This window comes from Nicrophorus vespilloides, unplaced genomic scaffold, assembly GCF_001412225.1.
Source record: "Nicrophorus vespilloides isolate i.1.1-1 unplaced genomic scaffold, Nicve_v1.0, whole genome shotgun sequence".
In the NCBI taxonomy this organism is placed as follows: Eukaryota; Metazoa; Arthropoda; class Insecta; order Coleoptera; family Silphidae; genus Nicrophorus; species Nicrophorus vespilloides.
In genome coordinates, this window is record NW_017096512.1 from 339,701 (window position 1) to 362,856 (window position 23,156).

Here is a 23,156-nt window from a genome sequence, read left to right on the forward strand (position 1 = left end):
CATACTTTTTTTTGGATATCATCAAAATGATTAAATGACACGTTCATTTTGATGATAGTAAATCTTAATTAATCAACAATTTGTTACTTGTACAATCATTACAAACGTTTATTACATAAGTTTTATTGTTTATTGTATTACTATTTGTATTATTAATAGCTTTCTCCTAATATTACCAAAAATGCAACTTTTCATGATTCACTGTGAATGTTGCAAGTTCTTTTCACGACGTTTTTAATTGCTTAATCTAATTTTTTAATTTATCCATTTTTTCTTCATTCAATTCGCAGCTTCGTAGTTACTACAAATCATATCAACGAAAGAGTTATAATTAGCGAACAATCTATTCAAGATTTGTAACTAAACATATTTGTTTTTGGATATCATTAAAACGATGATTTGACACGTTTATTTTGATGAAAGTAAATCTTAATTAATCAACAATTTGTTACTTGTACACTCAATTAGTTGCAGCCATAAACGTTTATTACATACGTTTTATTGTTTATTATATTACTTTTTGTATTATTATTAGCTTTCTCCTAATAATATTAGAAAAATGCATTTTTTCATGATTCACTGTCAATGTTACAAGTTCTTTTCACGACATTTTTAATTGCTTTATCTAATTTTTTGATTAATCCATTTTTTTCTTCATTCAATTCGCAGTCTTGTAGTTACTACAAATCATATCTACGAAAGAGTTATAACGAGCGAACAATCTATTCAAGATTGATAACAAAACATACTTTTTTTGGATATCATCGAATCTATTAAATGACTCGTTTATTGTGATGAGAGTAAAGCTTAATTAATCAACAATTTGTTACTGGTACTATCAATTAGTTGTAGCCATAAACGTTTATTACATACGTTTTATTGTTTATTATATTACTCTTTGTATTATTATTATTAGCTTTCTCCTAATATTACCAAAAATGCAACTTTTCATGATTCACTGTGAATGTTGCAAGTTTTTTTCACGACGTTTTCAATTGCTTAATCTATTTTTTTTATGAATCCATTCTTTTCTTCATTCAATTCGCAGCCTCGTAGTTACTACAAATCATATCTACGAAAGAGTTATAACTAACGAACAATCTATTCAAGATTTGTAACTAAACTTACTTTTTTTGGATATCATCGAATCTATTAAATGACTCGTTTGTTGTGATGAGAGTAAAGCTTAATTAATCAACAATTTCTTAGTTGTACATTCAATTAGTTGTTGCTATAAACGTTTATTACATACGTTTTGTTGTTTATTATATTACTCTTTGTATTATTATTATTAGCTTTCTCCTAATATTACCAAAAATGCAACTTTTCACTGCGAAATTTGCAAGTTCTTTTCACGACGTTATTAATTTCTTAATATAATAATGTTTGATTAATCCAAAACATATTTAGATGCAGTAAAATCCCAACGCAGTGGAAGTCCCGATCGTGACTAAAATCTCTATGTAATTTCAAGAAATATGTTTATTTATTTGAATTGCAAATTCTTCGTAGATAAATTGTAGTAGAGCGACATCTGGAATAGTGCACGACATTTGCTTGAAACCGGACTAAACGAAGACTTAAAAATAGCATAAAATAAACAGCACATTAGGAGACTTGGCAATATAAAGACAAAGATCATTTGTGTACAAAATATTTGTTTTGAAATTTTCAAACTGGATTCTAATGAATCCGCACAGATCGATACCGTACTATGTGAGGTATTGCTGTTGTTCGGTTGTCGAAAAAAAACCTTTTTTCTTTATAAGAATGAATTGAAATAGAGACAATTCATTCATAAAATGAAAATGCATATAAAAAAGATAGCAAAATCTATTGCAATAATCGTAAAATAAGCACAATATATAGATAAAATGTTAATTTTTAACTTCACTTTATCTGTAACGAGGAAGGGGGATTCACTGACGTTCTCTCGTCGTACATCTCACGTAACTATAATTGCAAGTTTACCTGTTTGGAAATTAAAAAAAAAATGTTCGGGAACCGAAATTCTATTCGTTATTGTTTTGGATTTTCGTTCGGAAACCGAGGCGCTATCATTGTTCACCTGTTTCTATAAAAAATCGTTACTATCGTTACAAGAACAATAACAATAACAAAAAAGTGATTTAAAATGTAGGTAAGAAATCTGAAAGTTACGAATTATTTATTTCTTGTACTGTCCAGGTTAATCATTTTAATAAGTTACTTTTTTATATTTTGTTTGTGCAGCCTTATTTATTTAATGTAAATTATCATAAAGGTTAATTACCTAGTTGTAGATGCCTCCAAATCCAAAAAAATTAACGCAAGATTTGAATTAAATAAAAAACACAGTTTTTAGTCTTCAGATTGTGATTTTGTGATAAAAGCTTTTCTATTTAATTCAAATCTTGCGTTAATTTAGGGACGCCCTTTAGAAAAGTTAAAGTAATTTTATTTTATTTAAATAAAAAAAAATGTGAAAAAGTGATAAATTATTTTTAGTAACTTTTTTGGTCCTTATCATATAATTAACCAATTTGTGTTTATCGAGATGCACGAGCGTTAGTATTTATATCCTGAAGTGACTCTATTTTTTTTTTGTATTTGAATCATATGGTTTTGATGGGAATCGAACATGAAAATTTGATACCAAGTTATGTTAATCCAATCGTGAAGCAGTGATTATTATTAATAACGTTGGTAATAATAGCATTTGTTACTATGGAAATTTAGCTATAAATAATACTGCAATTGTTAAACAAATGAGAATATTCCAATAAGTGAATTAACTTAAATATTTGAAAATGATTAAAAACCAATTTTATCTCGTACTTAATGTTTTTTTTTGTGCGTGTAAATAATCTAACAATGACAAATGCAGGTATTAAGGTGCATAGTGTCATTTGAAGTGCTTCAGTTTGGGTTATCATGTAGATTTATAGATAAAACATTTGAATGACACTCGAGCTTATCTTGGCACCTACTACCGTTTCTTTCATAGCTTACTTTATTAATTTTATTTGGAATTCCATGTCTTCCTGTTTCTCATTTTTTTGACAATTTTTGTTCTTGAAGAATGATCTTCATAGTTACATAATCAATTTATTCATGGAACTTCAATTTTGTTTTATTTAAATAATAATTATTATCAAAAGTGGATATAATTGATAAGAAAGTTTATCTTCAAAGTTTTTACAAATTCTACATGTTTTTTTTATAGAAATTTCCCAAATTGAGTATTTAAATATGAAATATCCGACTATCGAAGTACCAACTTTGATACTAATTCTAAAAGTACTTCATCAGAACTTCAGACACTTCGTTTTGGATTGTGATTATCTGTGAACTTGGCTTTTGCAGATTAATTTTTGTACCTTCAAATTGGAACTGATTTCTTCAGTTGTAACTCGATTTTCATACAGTGTTAACATTAAAAATAATGCTTAATTTATTGCAAAATTGAATCGTTAAAACGTCTGCCTACATTAACAAATTTAAGCACGTAAATTTTATGAACGCTTTCTTCGAAAACCGTTTCGATTTATTTCCGAAATATTACTCACTAGACGTGTTTTCCCCAAGTGCATTGATTATCCGTGTTAGTTTTACAACGAAGAATGTTTATAATTAAAAAATAAATGATTGTTAGATAGATTGATGCAATTAGTGACGAATTCAAAGAAGATGATCTTGTATATGTTAAAAAAATGCGTCATATAAAAAGTTATTTAACTCGATGGATTTATCAAGAAGACCGGTTCGTGGAATGAGAAACTGTGACTGTGAAATTTGTATCGAGTTGACAGAACTATAATTTACCAATTAAAAAGAAACACGTACATTTTTATTAACATATCAGTTTTGTTTGTTTTCGTCAGCGACAAGAAACAAAAATTTATAATATTATTTTAATATTTTTTTTTTGTTATTTTCATTTCGGCAAATATCTAAATATACGGAGTATGGCAAAATAAGTGTAGACTTAGACTAAACGAAAACAGGTTTGGAGAGAAATAAGATAAACGCAAACAGGGAATAAAAAAAAGAAATAGCGAAAAAAAAAAATATTTGTAAACTCTCTTATTATGTTTATCTGTTAATTTGTATAGAGTTTAATTAATAATACAATATCTTATTAACTAAATCCTAAAATGAAATGAAAAAATATATAAATGAATTAGATTTTCTAATTAGAAATTAAAAAAAAAAATTCCATGAACATTTAATTGGTCCATTTAACGAACGAAACTTAATATCTTACTATAAAAATACCAAAATCTATGTTATTTCTATGGATTTTACTGCTTTTAATTTCTCTTCTTGAGTTAATTTTGATTTTCTTTAAGATATTTGTATTAAATAATTGTTTCTATTAAATTTATTGATTTACAAAGTAATTTTCTAAGAATTCGAAAGTTCTTTTAAATGTGATTAAAAAAGAAAAAACGAGTTAATATCTGAACTTATCTAATTCTTTTTCTTTGAGTTAATTTAGATTTTCCTGTAATTATTTGTGAACTTATCTAAAGTAATAAATTATTACTATTTACATAAACTTGCAACGAGTTAAGTGAAATTCATCAAGATACACTTGACGAATCAATATTTGCAATATCCATCTCAAAACGTAAAGAAATCATCTCGTTTTTTTAAAGAATCATCACTGGTAATGAAAATTGAATCAAGTACAAGAATATCAATCGAAAACGATCATGATCCAAGCGTGATGAACCAGTACAAATCGAAAACTGAATTGCATCAAAAAAAGATCATTTGGTGGGATTACAAAGGCGTTGTGTATTTTGAACTGCATCCAAGAAACTCAACGATCAATTCAGATCTTTACTGTAAAAGACTAATGAAACTAGAGGAAGCAAAAATGGACAGAATTGGCAAATCGTGTTTCACCAAAACGATGTGAATCCTCGCACATCTTTGGTAATTATTGAAGCTTGGTTGGGAAGTGATATAATACCATCAGATTACCATTTATTTCAAAGTTTGCAAAACTCTTTGAAAGGTAAAACTTTCATTAATTGTGATGACCTGAAATCGCATTTGATTCAGTGTTTTGCTGATTAGCACCAGCAGTTTTATGGAATCATGTGCAAAAGGTTATCGAACAAATAAGTAATTGATTAAAGTTCATTCTTTGTACGCAAATATAAGAGTTTTATTTTACGCAATTTCATTAAAAAAAGCAATTGAAAATTATGATAATTGTAAGTAATTATTTAAATTGAAAATATTTGCCCCATTTTGATCAAAAGACTTAAGTATTTCTCTACTAATTTTCTTAATTAATAAAATGTAAACGTTTAAAATTTGCTTATTTTTAATAATAAACTATTACTATTTGCATTAACCGTTAACGATTCAAGTACAAGTGTACATCTGCAGTTTTAGTTGATTTTTTTTAAATAATTACTATGTGTATATTAACAAATTATTTGCATTTGAAGTTATACAAAGTGGCGCAAAAGTTATGTCATAATTTGAATTGGCTGCCATTTTTGCAGATGGCGCCAAATGTCACTGTGCTTTGACATTTATGATGTGAATTATATAGTGTGTTAGATATATAGTGAATTAGTTGTCAATAAGCCATGGAGCAATGCACACCTCAGGAACGTGGATTTATTATTACTGCTTATTTGACAAATTTTCAGTCTGTTGTTTTAACGCAACGTGAATTTCGTCGTCGTTTTCCCAGTCGTCGTGCTCGAACAATTAAGCGTTTGGTTGAGCGCCTAGTGCAAACTTGGTTTTCTTAAATCTCGCGTTTACCACAACAAACCACGAACCTTCCAAGGCTTGCAAGCTAACATTGAAGAAGTAATAGCCAATTTGGAGTCAGATGTTTTGCGAGCAACAATTGATAAGGCCGTAAAACGAGCGCAATTATGCATCAATTTGAGCGATATATTTATTTTCTAGTTATGTCACTAATTTTACACTTTAAAAAAAAATCGAAGTAAAGAATCTTCAGTTCCAATGAAGAGATCATTAATTAAAAGTTGTAAAGCTCCAAAAAGCCGATGAGGAATGTTTTGAAAGATGACTTAAGAAATGTATTGAAATAAATGGAACTTATTTAGAGAAATTAAAAAAGGATGAAAACTAAAATTGATTTAATTTTGTTTCAGCCAACTTAGCGAACTTGTGTATTATTAATTTATATGGGGAAAATTGTTTTACTATAAGAGTAAAAATCCGGAAATTTTGGCGAGGTTTCACTGTATACAATTACCAAAATGATAAATAATAGTTTTATTTAAATTGAAAAAAAAGTCTTTATTTCCTAATTATAAATTTTTATTCGCACAAATTTGCGCCAAATATAAAAACTTTCTATGAGAAATTTCATTATCTAAAAATAAAATGTATTATTTAATTTAAAGATTTAAGTCTTTTTTGTTATAAACTTCTTCATAGTTGTTAATTTAATAAAAAAAAAATGATATAAAGAAGCGTTTTTTTTTTTAATAATTACTATTTGTATATAAAGCTCAACGGGGTAAGTAAATTGGGTGCTGGACCGACGCCAAGAAGCACATCACATCACATACTATCAATCGCGCGGAAAGTGACTTAAGCCATAGCAGCGAAGTTGCGCTCGGGTCAGTCTCGCACAAGCTACGCTCGAAGTCAGACGTGTGCTGTCGTTTGTAACCAACCGCACGCACACACGACTCCCATGTGAACAACAAAAAAAAAAGAAAATCTCCTGTCCACTCTTCGCAGCAGAAACACCATCATCAAAATCGAATCAAAACAGAATACAAATCTTGAGAATTATTGTTAAAATGTTACCGGTGCATCGAACACATCCAAACTCGAAGATTCGTTAACTCTTATGGGATCCGATCCGGACTATGTGAATGTAAGTATTACACAAAAATAAAAGAATGTTCAACTTAAACTTGAAAATAAGTTAATAATTGATAAAGTCGCTGCAAAAATTTTACGAGCAACATAACAAAATGAAAGAAACAAAGTTTCACCTTGCGAGTAAACAAATGCAAATTAATGGATTTCGCGTATCGCGCGATTTTAAATTCGGAAATAAGCGAATAAGCTTAAGTCAAAAAAAAAATTAAAATTAAAATAAAATAAGAATTGAGAAGGATTTATGTTTATTTTGTGGAAGAGATGAAACGAGAAGTTGTGTAGATAAAATAATCAATTCGGTGAGGATATTTAACAGTTTCATGATTGGGTCAACAAATAGAGTGGATTCCCCAAATTCTTGGGATATGCGTTCACAATGTATGTGTGTATATTATATGCAGTGCACGATTCTAATATTTATTTGTACGGAATTCCTAGAGAGAGTATAGTGACCAGATTTCGATTGGAACTTCTCGTTTCTTTATTTATTTCATTTTATATTTTTTTTTTCAAAGTCGTCGAACGTATGTTCTCGGCTGCCCTCAGATTCAGCAAACCTTGCTTATTACATTTTTGCAAGTCCTTCCTGGTAATTAAATTTGATATATAAAACACACTGTGCAAAACTCGGAATACTCGGAATTCAATTTTCCGCGATGAGCTCCGTCATGTCCTTCCTTCTTCCCTCCGACCCATAAAAACCAACCAAGAAACTCTCGCTTTACAGCTTTAATTACAAGAAAAAAATAAGTAAATCTTACTTTGTTCCTTCCTTGCAGCTAAAAAAGATGATCCACAGTGAAGCAATATCATTACCCGGATGGCATGGAATCTCTTCTTCGGCGATCAGTGTTCTCCAGATTACTAGATAACAAGACGATTATTGTTTATTTATTATTTTTTTGTATTGGAACGTGCGCCTACAATTTAGTTTATTTTTTTGAACTTAAATGAAAGTGAACAGATTTGAAGAATACGCAGTGAATCAGTTGATTAATCCTTGTTTTTAATTTTTAAATTTTCCTATATATCATTTTAGTTGTTTACTGTTAATTTTTTTGTATTCTTGTAAATACGTACATTCGACATAACTATAATTATGCCTTGCGTGAGAAATTCGTACGACCTCTTCGAGGGCAGGATGAACACCAGATTAACGGTGCCGCAGGGCGTTTGGGCCATCTTTCTCCTCATCATGATCTCTCTCTCCGTCGTTGGAATATCAGTATTACTTTGGTTGTCCGTCGGTCCAACGCACAATCCTCCTCCATCAATTATGGCCAATGCGCCGGGAATCATAGATGGTAAGTCGCAACTCATTTCTATTATTTACCACACTAACTTAAAAAGATAGTATATTAGTATATTATTAACGAAATTATTGTAAAAATAAAGGAAATTGCAAGTACAGCAATATCTCACATAGTGCGGCTTCGATCAGTACGGATTCAATATAATTATTTATTCAGTAAAGTCTCCTTTTTGTGCAGTTCATTTTTATTTGTGTATTTAGTACCTCAGTTAGTGCGGTTCTAAGCAGGTCGAGATATTGTTGTGACCGCACTATGCGAGGTATTGCTGTAATTATATATATTTGTTGAATTGTCTTTAATTTAAAATTACAATTTATTGGACCTTTTGATCAAATTATTAGCGATCGAAGTCGTCTTGACAAAATGTGTTTATTATTGTTAATTCAATAAAAATAAAATAGGTGGAGACGTTTAAAACTTATTTTTTTTTAGATATAATCACTATGAATCACTCATTTCTATTATAAACAAACTAACTTTGAAACCGTTTGAATCGTAAAATATTAGTGTGAAAAGTTTTCGTTCTATAAATAAAATAAATAATTTATTGAATAAAAAGAATGTACATTATCAACATATTTTGGCGATTATGTTAGAATTAAAGAAACGCTGTTGAAATTGATGATCATTGTAAGTACAAACATTATCTCATTTAGTGCGGATTGATCAAACTAAAAGTAAATTAGTGCATAAAATCATCATCGCTTTTTTGTGCAGTTTATTTTTGAATGCATTTAGTTCCTCGATTAGTGCGGTCCTTTATTAAATTTATTGCCCGTTTTAATCAAAGGTTTAAAGATCGAAGTCGTCTTGGCAACATTTAATTATTATTGTTAATAAAATAAAAAAAATACATCTACTTTATTCTACGTTTAAAACATAAATTTCTTTTAAAATAGCGAGGTTTCAAACAATCCGTGATATTAGTGGAACCGCACTATGCGAGGTATTATGTATTTTTTTTTAATGTAAAAACTCTTCAATTTACAATTGAAATTAATAAATTTGATTGGTCGTAACGATTGACGTCCTGTCAAAATTTTGTTTGTAATTGTTAATTCAACAAAACTAAAATAGATGAGAGCGTTTAAAACTTATTTTTCGATGCAATTGAAAACTATGAACAAGGACTAATTTCTATTATACACAAACTAATTTTGAAATGTGAGTGAAAGGTTTTCAATCCATAAACAGATAAAAAAGTTCATAAATTAAAGAAAATAAAAATTGTACATAACCATTACGGATTATGGCAATTAAATAAATTGAGAATAAAATAAACACCCGTACATGTATTCCGTTTTTGGATTTGTTGCAGCGGGAATTCCCAGGCTGCAAATGTATATAAATTTATATATTATTTATTAACTGAAATAATTTAAGCGAAATTATAAATCGCTGCTAATTGCACGAATGACGTACGATTGCAAAACTAAACAATTGCAGAGAGAAAAAAAACACACACACAAACGTATTTTCATGAGCATCTCGAAAATTGATGAATATAAAAAAAAGAAAGAATGTAAAGGAACGAAGACATTGTATATATTCGGAATGCCATAATTTGTGCAACCTTGAATTATTAACACAATTTCCAAATAAGCAACGAAAAGAGCAAAATCTCAACGAAAAAAAAAACACAAGTGATGAATTCTGGCCGGTTTGCAAATTTTTAAACAAATTACGACACGAATATATAATATAAATATATATACATATAATTTTTTATTATTATTATGTGTTCTTTTTTTTGATACAAAAATTAAATTACATTATAGAGTAAATTTTGATGGATTATTTTTAATTAGTGAGAAAATTGTACAACAAAAAAATGAAAAAAGTTAAAGAAATAGTAGTAAATTAAAATTGCAATTGACCGTAGTCTTTCTATCAAAGAAATCGTATTAAGATACATAATATAGAGAAAAATAAAAAAAAAAAAATTACATTTGCTGTGTTCATGACTTTATTATAACTAAATAATTTGTTTGCACATTTTTCGCCATATTTTCTAAGGTATACTATATAGCTGCGCCTTAACCTATAGGTCGTAAAATGACAGGTGTCATCATGTGTCAAAGTGAGTAACATGTGAAATACTCTTGGCAATCGAGTCGCAGTACAAATGAAATGTGTTGGGTCGTGAGGCAAAAAGATTGAAAAACGAACAAATTCGACTTACGAACAACCCTTTGCAATGGAACTAGTTCGTAAGTCCTGTATATTCTATCTGCAAAATTAAAAAATGAATGCAATACGGGAAATACAAATCGAACAAATTCCCGGGAATTTTCTGAATCTTTACATTAGCGTTTCTCAATTAAATTGTGTCGCGTTATATATTTTTGAATATATATGACACGAAATGACAGCTGTCAATGTGTCGAAACGAGGAACAGTGAAATACTCTTAGCAATTTGGTCTCTGTACAACTACAAATAATCGGCAAAAATTACCGGGAATTATCGGACGGGAATGTCACTCTACATCAGCGTATCTCAAACTATGGGTCGTGATTCATTTTTTTTTTCAAAATACATAATGGGTAGCAAAATGACAGCTGTCATCATGTGTCAAAGCGAGTAACTGGTGAAATACTCTAAGCAATTGAGTCGCAGTGCTAATACAAAAAAATGTGTTGGGTCGTGAGGCACAACAGTTCAAAAACGCTGCAATATAATACAGGTATCCCCCGACTTACGAACTCCCGTACTTACGAACAAAATTCCAAAAGCTTGTTACAATGAGATATACAGTGATAAAAAACTGTTTAAACAAAAATTGATAAATTCTTTAATAAAATATAATATTTTTGGAAGATGTTGCATTTGTTTCTTATGTAATTTTTTAATAAAAAAAATGTTATTTGTCCACATTGAAAAGTATTTGTAAGTAAAAATTTTGTTTATTTTAATCTATTTTTTCAAATTTATTCAGTCAGTAATACAGAATTTAACATTTATAAAAGTAAAAATCACTATAAAGTGTAGTAAGATAAGTATATTTTGAAATGTTTAAAATTTCCCCGACTTACGAACAACCCTTTGGAACGGAACTAGTTCGTAAGTCGGGGGATACCTGTATATGCTATCTCCAAAATTAAAAAATGAATTCAATACGGGAAATACAAATCGAATAAATTCCCGGGAATTTTCTGAATCTTAACATTAACGTTTCTCAATGAAATTGTGTCGCGTTTTATATTTTTGAATATATATGACACGAAATGACAGCTGTCAAAATGTGTCCCTCAAACTAGGGATCGTGATTCATTTTTTTTTTTCAAAATACATAATGGGAAGCAAAATGACAGCTGTCATTATGTGTCAAAGCGAGTAACTGGTGAAACAAATATGATGGCTTACGAGGCATAAAAGTTGAGAAACGCTGATCTATATTAAATGCAGAGAACTACTCAAGTGAGTATATTATACAAAATTGATAAATAAACAAATATATGTGATTTAACATTAAACTCTCACTTCATGATCTCTTCGACATTGATGAGAATCAGTTTGGTCTTTGTGGCGATTACGATGATGATATGGCATTGTCTCTCTTTCTTCTCGGTAACATTTTCATTTCTGGCACGTCACGTCTTTTAGTATTGTTGTCGGATTGTTGTACGTTTTTTTTTTGTTTGTTGTTGAAATAATACACGCATACAATGCGAGAGACATTTAAATTTAGCATGGCACAGTTGATGATGATCGTGTTGTATATGATAATAACAGTGTGTCCCAGACGGCCATCAAACTGATTACTGATTTCGTATGCACGGGGATTACAAATGATCGATTTCGAGGAGGTTGTTTGGACACCAACCAATTATTCTTCACAGTTTTACGATTGAATTAATGGCAACAAGAACACACACACATACGATAATAAGACGCTCGAGCACTATTAAAGCTTAATTTAATATGCGCAATCGATTAGCACTCAGTCAGTATGTGTTTTTTCTCGCTTACAAGAATCACCAATAAATTATAATCAATACCAATCATATTTTTTTATATTTATAAATACACTTGTATAGAATAATAAATAATGTAGCAGATTATACTATATATTTCTATAAAGACTTAAGTGCAGTAATTTTTAAAAATAATGGATTGTAAAAATTAATGTTTGTCTTTATAATTTACCCAAATTACATAAATATCAAAAATAAATCTAATTACAAATTATTTGTACAGTAAAATTTGGGATAATTATAAAACTTGCAATGTATATCATAATTTGGGACAAGCTCCGAAAACCTAATTCTTCTATTTATATATAATATTTGTCTGCATATATTTCAGACATGAGGTTTCAAATTCAAAGTATATTTCGTTTATTTTAAATAAGAATCAAGTAATAAATTGAAATATTTCCAATTGAACTTTAAGATTAACTAATTGATGAAATTAGTGCAAAAATCAATATAACTTTGGAAATGTCAATTGTCAATTTAATGAAATACATGTGTTAATTGATGCTGGCATAAAGCCATAAAATATTGATTTGGCTATAAATAACTAGGTTAGATTTTGAATATAGATTAGGTTTGGTAATAAATAAAGTTATAGATATAATAGACTTATACGGTCAAGAAAATAATAATAATAAAAAAATTGGTGCATTTCTAAAGTCGCTCCTTGATTTTAAATTAATTACGTAAACACAGAACCTTTACAGCAGTTAAGTTTTTGTGTTTTAGACACGAAAGAAGTGAGTTTTAAAAGCTAGATAAGAGAGTCACAAAAATGTAGTTGCAACTGCGAATCATATCGTCAAACGCAAAAAATATAGGGATCGGCAACACCTTTCTTTCGTTCTTAACAATTTTATTGGTTCTACCGTTCGGGTCGGCCCTCTTTAATCCAAATCTAAACCAATCGACAAATAGGCACGAAAATTAGGGCGTTGCGCTCAAATACTCGTATAGTAGTTTTCTTTTTGCTTTATGCAGTCAATTCTCTATTTGTACAATTTTAGAGACCTCGATTAGTGCGGTTTTAAATATACTGCGATATTTCTGTATTTGTACAGTCCTGTCTTATATCATCCATTCAAATATTCTACTCCGCAAAAATTGCTTAACTTTCTTAATTTATGAATTACCGTCATCCGACTTTCCATTATATAATTATTTAATTTTATTTCAAGAAAGTCTAAATCTTCAGACAACAACAAAAAAAACTGATAGAATAACGATTAATAAATTTATGAAATCGATAAATACTGAATTAATAAATCTCAATTTCTAGTTTTTCCTTATTTAAAATGTAGATGCGGATAAACGCGTATATTTTTACACATGGTTAAAGACATACATCTTAGCGGCTTCAAGGAAAGCGATTCTCGGTAGCAAATCGTTCTTTAAAGTAGGTTGTACCACATAAAGAAAGAGACTCACCATTACATTATCAATGAAAATTACATCAGCAACAATTTTCCAATACAGCAATATTTCGTTTAAGACGTATTACGGACAGTTTTTTTCCACGGATTGATCGAAACCGCACTATGCGAAGTTTAACTGTATTACTTCCGTTTGTTTAAATTTCGCTATAAATCCGCTTACCATGTGCGAGTTTCACCCAAAAAAAAAGAAGAAAGAAAATCATCGTTATCTTTAGTGGTAATAACCTAAAATTATGTGCGTTATTTATAATTTCAAATTAACTTTAAAATTAGCCTCTCTGGCCCAGTTATAACACCACTATTCCACTATTATTAGTTGGAAATCTGCGCGAAAAGTAACACACAAATCGCGTGTTTACTCTTAACGAAACGGAACAAGGAACCCGACGACTGACACCGCCTTAATTGAGAGCAAAAAAAAAAACTAGAAGAAGCAGCATCAGCAGCAGCAATAATTCATATTTCAATTGAGAACATTCGATAAACATCCTTAGGTTGATTAACGCTTCAAGTGAGCCGAGTGATTCACTCGCTCGCCCAATTTTAGAAAAAAAAAATTACTAGCTGATTTTCAAAAAAAATGCAAATATTTAAAGAATTGTTTAACCCTTTCAAGGTCACATTTTCAACTGTTTTTTTGGTTTGAACAAAGATTCGATATGTGCGTCACCGTGTTGGACTTGTTTACAATTTAATATAAGAGTAATCTTCACTTGTCACGAACATGGCGACTATATCCGCCGCTCGTCCGCAAAGGTTTAAATTGATTCTGGATCTAACGAATAAAGGCAAATCAGTAAAATACTTTTAGGATTTTATAATATCAAGTACTCGGACTCAAAGGGTTAATAATAAATGCCGATTTTGAGAAACAACATTACTTAATATATGTAGGAATAATAAATGGAAGGAAACAGGTTACCAAAGTTGACTGCGGTTTATTTTCATATTTTTTTTTTTTTTTTTTGGATGATGAATAATTCATGGGAATTGTATTTCTTTAAATAAATTATCATTTATTACGTTTTGTGCAGTTGTCGCTTTATGGTCTCTTTCCTTCGAGTCGTTGCATTCATTTTCCCTTCTTCATTTCAACTTTTTTTTTCGTTGCTTTTCCATCTTGGCAAATGCAGTATATGTGTGTGTGTGTGTCCCCGTTGCAATTCAGTACAGGACATTTCCAATTTAAAGATTGCCGCCGCCGCTGCAAGAACTTCACATAATTTTAGTTGTGTGTTCGTTTCGAAGACGAAACCAGGTCATCCTCCTCGACAGACGGTCTCAGATTGTTGTAGTGCGCTGTACACTGTTCTTCTTTTTTTTTTTTGCTTGCTGTTCTCTCTTTCTCTTCTGTTTCGGCTTTCCTTCGTTGCTGTGGACTATGGAAATCCATTCAGGAAACTTCCACAACAATCGTAATTGATAAAGAGAGTTATGTGAGTGTGTGTGTGTGTGTGTAAAACCATTCAAGCTCTTATAAATAGTATTTGGAGCAGCGCTGAAGTGAGAAAACGGGTGTAATGTCCTGATAATGTCCATAACAATAATCCACTGTGCATAATTAGCGGAATTCTGTATATTTTTCCCCGGTGTTTGTGTTCTAACTGTTCGATTATGCAAGCTGCATTTATTTAACTATATGGAAATAGATTGCCGGCTGCTGAAGATGGTCTGTTTGTTTGTTTCACTAATTGCTATGGTAAACAGTTTCCTTCTTTTTTTTTGGTAACGTGGAGGACTCCATCCCTGCAAGCATAAATTAACATTTTGTTTATGTTTTCTGTTTTTTTCTTCTTGTGTAAACACGGAGGAAGTGTTTCCTTTTTACGGCCATCCATTAAGTAAGTGTCCAAAGACTGTTGTTTACGTTTAGAAATCTCGTGTGGAAATAGGCCAAGATGATGTGCTTCAACGGCAATGTTGTCACCGCTGCGCACATTTTTTTCGGACACTGTCATTCAATAATTGTTAGCATTGATAAGCGCCGGTCATATCTGTAAATACGACGGTCTTCTGCACTTGACCCATATATACGTATTATTATTATTTTTTTTTCGCGTACTTATTCAAATATTGAACCGTATTTGTTTGTGACCGCTTCGATTCGATTAATTTACGACACTTCAAATTGAAAAAAAAAACAAACAAATACCAAGCGAATCTCTAATTTAATCAAAGTCCTAATCGAAGCGAAGTATATGTTGATTTTGTAACCGCATATTGAAATTTATACTTTTCATCTTCAAAAATCAAATTTATTATGTAACAATAGTGTTTGAGTGCACAGTGGTTGTGAAAGGTGGCAATAATATACATCATGAAGTTGTCGAGGAAGCTTAGCTCGGAGGAGTTAAGCAAGGAGAAGATCATCATTATTAGTTGAATAGTTAAGCAGTAGTTTAAGAGATATTATTAGTTTATTAGTTGAATATAGTGTTAGTTAAGAATAGAAGTGTAAGATGTAATTAATAAACGTCATCTTTGAAATCCCAAGTATTTCTTCCATTCACCCGCGCAACTTGGTCTTTCGTCCAAAACAAATAGTTTTCAATAAAATAAAATAAAACTCTCCAAATTAGATTGTTTAAACTTTGGAGGGTCGCAGTGAATGCGTCGCGTTTTCGTAAGGTGATTTTTCGATAATCGCTCTAATTTTTATTCGATTAAACGTATTAATTGTTATGCTCTAATTAGAATGTTTGAGAGGTTCAAGTGCAGTTGATCAATCGTGTCTCAGATCGGGCGTTTTCGCCTATTTTTGATTGCTTTCTTATTTATTTTTGCAAGTGTGCAAAACGTTTGAGATGCACAGGTGCAGCTGATCAATCGTGTCTTAGATCGGGTGTTTTCGCCTAATTTTGATTGCTTTCTTATCTATTTTTACTGATGTGCAAAACGTTTGAGATGCACAGGTGTAGCTGATCAATCGTGTCTCAGATCGGGCATTTTCGCCTAATTTTGATTGCTTTCTTATTCATTTTTGCAGGTGTGCAAATCGTTTGAGGTACACAGGTGCAGCTGATCAATCGTGTCTCAGATCGGGTGTTTTCGCCTAATTTTGATTTGTTTCTTTTCTATTTTTGCAGGTTTGCAAAATGCACTAACTTATGTGCTCAAATTAGAATTGTTATAACATTTGAGAAGCGCAGGTGCAGCTTATGCAGGTGTTCAAAACGCACATTTTGTTTAAACATTTGTGAATCGCAGCTGCAATTATGCAGGTATGCATAGTTTTGTAACTATTGACATTTTTTGATAATAAAGGGTGTCCCATAATTAACGCAAGATTTGAATTTGCCGACAGTTGTGCATTAAAGTGTTGGAAGCCTCAAAAAAAAAGCAATTTGACAGTTTACTGTACAAAGAGCGGCAAAATTCAAATCTTGCGTTAATTTTGGGACACCCTTTATAATAGATATTATATAATTTAATATCTAAATTTCGTTCTATTTTTATTAATTATATTACTTTTCAAAATTTCAGTAAGAAAATAACTATATAATTTTTTTTTTGATAATATCATAGTAAGCTTGTATATAGCTGTCAACAATAATTTAATTGTTTTAAATAGAAATAATTGTAATTAAAAATTTTCATTTCAAGAGTTTTCAGTTATTTATTTACTGTTTTGAAAACCAATTAAAAACTAAAAGTTTCGTTCTCTTTTTGATTAATTCAAATTCTTTTCAAAATTTGTGTAGCAAATGACGGGTTTTATTATAACTATTGACATTTTTTTTGTTAATATCATAGTAAGCTTATATAGCTGTCAATAATAATTTAATTGTTTTAAATAGAAATACTTGTAATTAAAAATATTTTTTTAAAAAGTTTTACTTAAACAAAGTATATGTTTTGAAAACCAATTAAGGATCAAAGTTTTCATTAACTTTTTTTATTAATTACAATACTTTTCAATTTTTTATAGTAAATGATGGATTTTTTAATAACTATTGATTTTTTTGTTAACATCATAGTAAGCTTGTATTTAGATCAAAATAATAATTGATTTTTTTTATGAATGAAAAATAATTGTCATTAAAATAACTATTGTTTGAAAACTTACAAGTTTTCATTAAATCAGATAATAAAACCACTTAAAAAAGAAGTTTTCTTCTATTTTTATAAATTTAAACAGAAAATGACGTTTTTTTTATGGTATTTTTTGGTTTGTGTATATATTTTTGTAGACATTTTGGTAAATATGCATTTGTTTTAAATAGAAATTTAAAGTGAATAAAAAAATGCGTTTTTAATGATTAAAAAATCATTAAAACTAGATATATTGAAAACCACTTAAAAATAAAAAGTTTCGTTCTATTTTCATTATAATCAGTGTTTTCATCTATAAAATATTTTAATTTTTATGTAAAATCACATTTGTTTTCACTAATACTGAAGGTTATCATCTAGGTTAAGTACTAATAGGAGAACTAGAGAATTTCTCTTGAAATATTGCAGCGTTTACGACCAATCATTATATATGTCTAGAAAGTAGCAAATTCAGTTAGTAAAACCAATTTAACAAAACAATTAAATATTGATAATTGACAAAAGCAGTATTAAAATGAAAATGAATGTTTAAATTTAACCATCATTTCACGCTCTATTTTCTTAACGCAGACTTTAAATTGAAAAGAAACAAAAAAATAATAATTATTATGTAGAACACATAATTTATTTGTGGCACCTACCATAATTTGCAGGTTCGGAAACACAATTTAACCTTTAATTATAAATTTAATAAAAAAACAACTAATAACATCAACCCAAATCGCAGGTAGCCAATATTTACTAGCTTCGATACATTTATAAAACAAAATTTTACTTTCATACATTCTAAATGCGGGTCTATATTGCAAGCCCGACAACCGAAAGACCGTCTATTGAAATCCCGACGTTCGAAATCCCGACTATATCGAAATCCCGATTATGTCAAAATCCCGACTACCATAATCCCTACAATCAAAATTCCGACTACCATAATCCCGACAATCAAAATCCCAACTATATCGAAATCCCAACTACCATAAAAATGTTATTGTATAAATTTATCCCAAACATATTCCACTTATTGCCAAAAATTGGCAGGTTGTGAATAAAATAAAATATACAAAAAAAAAGAAATTTATTAAAGACACTGTCGGGATTTTGATTGTCGGGACTATGGTAGTCGGGATTTTGACATAGTTGGGATTTCGAACGTCGGTATTCCGAACATCGGGATTTCTATAGACGGGATTTAGGTTGTCGGGCTTGCGATTGCCACCGTCTAAATACAATTGATAATAACTAATTTAGCAAGTGAGTCAAAATCCCGACTATATCGAAATCCCGATTATGTCAAAATCCCGACAAACAAAATCCTGACTATATCGAAATCCCGATTATGTCAAAATCACTACAATCAAAATTCCGACTACCATAATCCCGACAATCAAAATCCCGATTATGTCAAAATCCCGACTACCATAATCCCGACAAACAAAATCCCGACTATATCGAAATCCCGACTACCATAAAATGTTATTGTAGAAATTTATCCCAAACATATTCCACTCATTGCCAAAAATTGGCAGGTTGTGAATAAAATAAAAGATACAAAAAAAAGAAATTCATTAAAGACACTGTTGGGATTTTGATTGTCGGGATTATGGTAGTCGGAATTTTGATTGTAGGGATTTTGACATAATCGGGATTTCGATATAGTCGGGATTTCGAACGTCGGTTGTCGGGCTTGCGATTACCACCGTCTAAATACAGTTCATAATAACTAATTTAGCAAGTGAGTTAGTATTCATCTAATTAATTAACCTATTGAAAGTTAATTAAAGTGTTAGATAATATTTGCATCAGCTTAAAATACGAATGTAAAGTTTTTTTTTAGTGAAATATATGAAATTAGATACGAAAGTGGAACGTTTAGTTTAACGAAAGTTAAGCAACTAGTGTTGTGGAATGGTGATCATTGTCAAATATAAAAATGCGAAAGTATTAGAACGTTGAAATGAGTTTTTATATATATACAATTCGCACAATATAAAGGACCTTCAGATGAAATAAGTCGATAAGAAAAGTTGAACGCCTTTTTGATTTTGTCTCGCCTTCCATTTATCTCTCTGCATTAATAATTGGATGAACGATAACAATTAATTAGTTGCTACATGTCTTGCTATCATCATAATGTTATTGATGAAATACGAGACAGGATATTCTTGTAGTTGTATTTTATTTATTTTTTAAATTTTATCTAATTGAAAGTTGATGCAATTAATCATTGAGTTCATTGATTTTAGAGCTGGCTCCGATTACAGATGTGTGTGTGGGATTGAAATCACCTGCAACATAATAAGTAAATAAACATCAAAGAAAATGGGATGAAAAGAAACGCGAAGTAGACTCGTAAATAAATCCGCGGTTCGAAGCACGCAAATAAAAAAAAATTGAAACTTATTTTTAACTTTTCGATATAGATTTTTGAGAAGAGCGACGGCGGTGGCCTTGAGTGCAGAATTTATTGCTGGAGAGGATTTTTTTTTAACTAATTTCTTACATGAATTTGATTATTTTTTTTTATAATTTTTATATAACAATTTTATTTTCTTAGAAAACGTTCTAATAATTTAGAATACTCTTAAATTTTACATTATAAATGATATTTTGTTAAAAATTGTCATCGCTCTAAATTAATTTAAACCCAGAAACACAGGTATTTTAGTGAATACAAAAAATCTAACTGTTACCATGATTTATACCAGCGTTTTCCAACCTTTCTAATAACATATTTGTTTATGGCTATAATGCGACGCAATTGTTTATATCAATCAAATTTTTGACGTTTTGTCACAAAGTGACAGCTGTCATTGACGTGATTCAATATTACTACAACATCTTTCTCTATATTCATTTAAACATAAACATGCAGGTATTTTCATGAATATAAAAAATCTAGTTGAAGTAAATAAAAAAAGTACGAAATTTTGTATTTCTGCTTCACATGTCTTCATTGTGACTAAAATCTTTTCATGATCTATACCAGCGTTTCTCAACCTTTCTACCTAACACATTTGTTTATGGCTTTCATACGACGCAATTGTTTTATAACATCAATTTTTTGACATTTCGACACAAAGTGACAGCTGTCATTGATGCGATTCTATATTGCATCGCGACTCATAGCTTGAGAAACGCTGATCTATACTATTAATATCATTTACTACATCATCTTTCTCTATATTTATTTAAACATAAACATGTAAAGTGACCCAATTGTATATAACATCAAATTTTTGACGTTTTGGCAGAAAGTGACAGCTGTCATTGATGCGATTCAATATAAGTTCGCGACTCATAACTTGGGAAACGCTGATCTATATACAATTAATACCATTTACTACAACATCTTTCTCTATATTAATTTAAACATAAAATGTACGAAATATTGTATTTCTGTTTCACGTGTCTTCATTGTGACTAAGATCGCTTTTGTGATTCTATTCTATTAATAACCACGTATTTCCATCATCATCTTTGTTATTTATATATTATTTTTTACATAGAAATAAAGGCAAAAAGTGAAATTATTGGCTAAATGAAAGAATCCATTATAACAAAAAAATGTATGAATATTGTATTTCTGCTTCACATGTCTTCATTGTGACTAAGATTTTTTTCACGATCTATACCAACGTTTCTCAACCTTTCTACCCAACACATTTGTTGTGTTGCTGTAATGCAACCCAATTGTTTATTACATCAAATTTTTGACGTTTTGACATAAAGTGATAGCTGTCACTTTGATGCTCAATTATGACTTAATTGATGACTCAATATTAGGTCTCGACTCATAGCTTGAGAAACGCTGATCTATACTATTAATATCATTTACTACATCATCTTTCTCCACATTAATTTAAACATAAATAGGTATTTTCGTGTATACAAAAGAAAATATAATTGTCTAAAAAAAAATAAAGTGCACAGTTTCAAGTTTCTTCACCGTGACTAAGATTTTTTTGTGTGTACCCTCTATTAATAGTGTCGCATTTCATTCATCATCGTTGTCATCGCTGTATTCAATTTTAGACAGAAAATAGAAAAGAATATGATTATAGAGAATATTTTACAACAATTAGACTTAAATAAATCGATAATATTCCCACGCTTTTATTACCTGACATTATTTCCTTGTTATTGTAACACGTGGTTTTATCATTATCGTTTGTTCCGAGGTAAATAAAAGTCTAGCTTTAAAAATAATTTATATACTATTTTTGTAAATTTTGTATTTAATTTAGAAACGAATTTTTAAAATTAGAAAAAAAAAACTTGTGTACATTTCACTAGGAAATGAATCCAAAAATAAACATGAGTTATTGAGTTGTTGTTTTTTTGATAGTAGAAAAGTAAATATGTATGATTTTGTAGTTTACTAACATATTACATTCAAATGAGATGCAGATTCAGTTGCAGTTTTGTGTTTTAAATATTTTAACAATGTCTTAAAAGTAATGATTTTTTTTGTGAATTAAATTTATCGTAATATTATTTAAATTATTTAAATAGTTTTTTGATGCAATTATGAAATATTCTTTAAAGAAGTATTATTAGTTTAATTGAAGTAAGAAAATTAGAAATGTTTGAATTTATGTCGTATTTCTATAAATGTTTTGATGAAATTTTACTTATAGAAATATTAATAAATAATAATATTTAAAAATCTCGATAAAAATGTTACACAAACTAAATTTTCTTTAAACTTAAAAAACTTAAAGATTTATTTATTTTTATTTTGATGCTATTTTGTAAAATTACTTAGAGAAATATTAATCGTTTATTATTAATTGAAACGTAACGGTTGGTTGTGTAACAAAATGGAATTCTCTTTTGAACAAAAGTTAAAGATTTATGACAAGTTTGATATAATACTTATAGACATATTAGTCGTTAATTATTAATTGAAGTGTAACGGTTGATTGCGTGACAAAATTTAAATTTTCTTTTAACATAAAAAGAATCACATGATTTATGGCTTACTTTTATGCAAACTTGAAAGATTACTTATGGAGATATTAGTCGTTTATTATTAATTGAAGTGTAACGGTTGGTTGCGTAACAAAATAGTAATTTTCTTTGTATACTTAAAAAAGTTAAATAAATTTTCGAAAAAAATTCTGATTTGTTAAGAGTGTAACAAAATTTAAAATGATTTTAAACTTAAAATAAAGAACGTACAAAAATATCTTTTTTTTAACAAATTTTGATGAAATTTTGAAACTTTACAGGGTGGCTCAATTGACCTGCAACTTTTCAGAACGCTGTATTTTTTTTTATTTGAAATTGGATTTTATTGAACCAAAAGCAAAAAATGTTGGAAAACAATTACATTTTTTGAATTCATTTCAAATTTTTGCCTAGAGCGCGAACTATAGCTCTGAGTTGGTTCACACGCTGCACGAATGTGGCAAACTGTGCGGTCAAAATGAAGTGTAGAACGTTGTCTCTCAGCCATTGTTGGTTTTCGTGTGCTTTGTGTGATGGTGCAGAATCTTCTTG

The 23,156-nt window shown here is 29.5% G+C and overlaps 1 protein-coding gene across 2 annotated transcripts in view; it reads left to right on the forward strand.

Moving 5' to 3' along the window:
- Positions 1–6,595: 6,595 nt before the first annotated feature.
- LOC108557283 (A disintegrin and metalloproteinase with thrombospondin motifs 20) overlaps positions 6,596–23,156 on the forward strand; it is a 53,814-nt gene continuing 37,253 nt past the window's right edge. For both annotated transcript variants that reach the window (XM_017913732.1, XM_017913733.1), the window contains exons 1-2: positions 6,596–6,868; positions 7,656–8,180. In XM_017913732.1, coding sequence (XP_017769221.1) covers positions 7,976–8,180 — 205 coding nt within the window. In that variant the 5' untranslated portion in view covers positions 6,596–6,868; positions 7,656–7,975. The remainder of the gene's footprint in view (positions 6,869–7,655; positions 8,181–23,156) is intronic.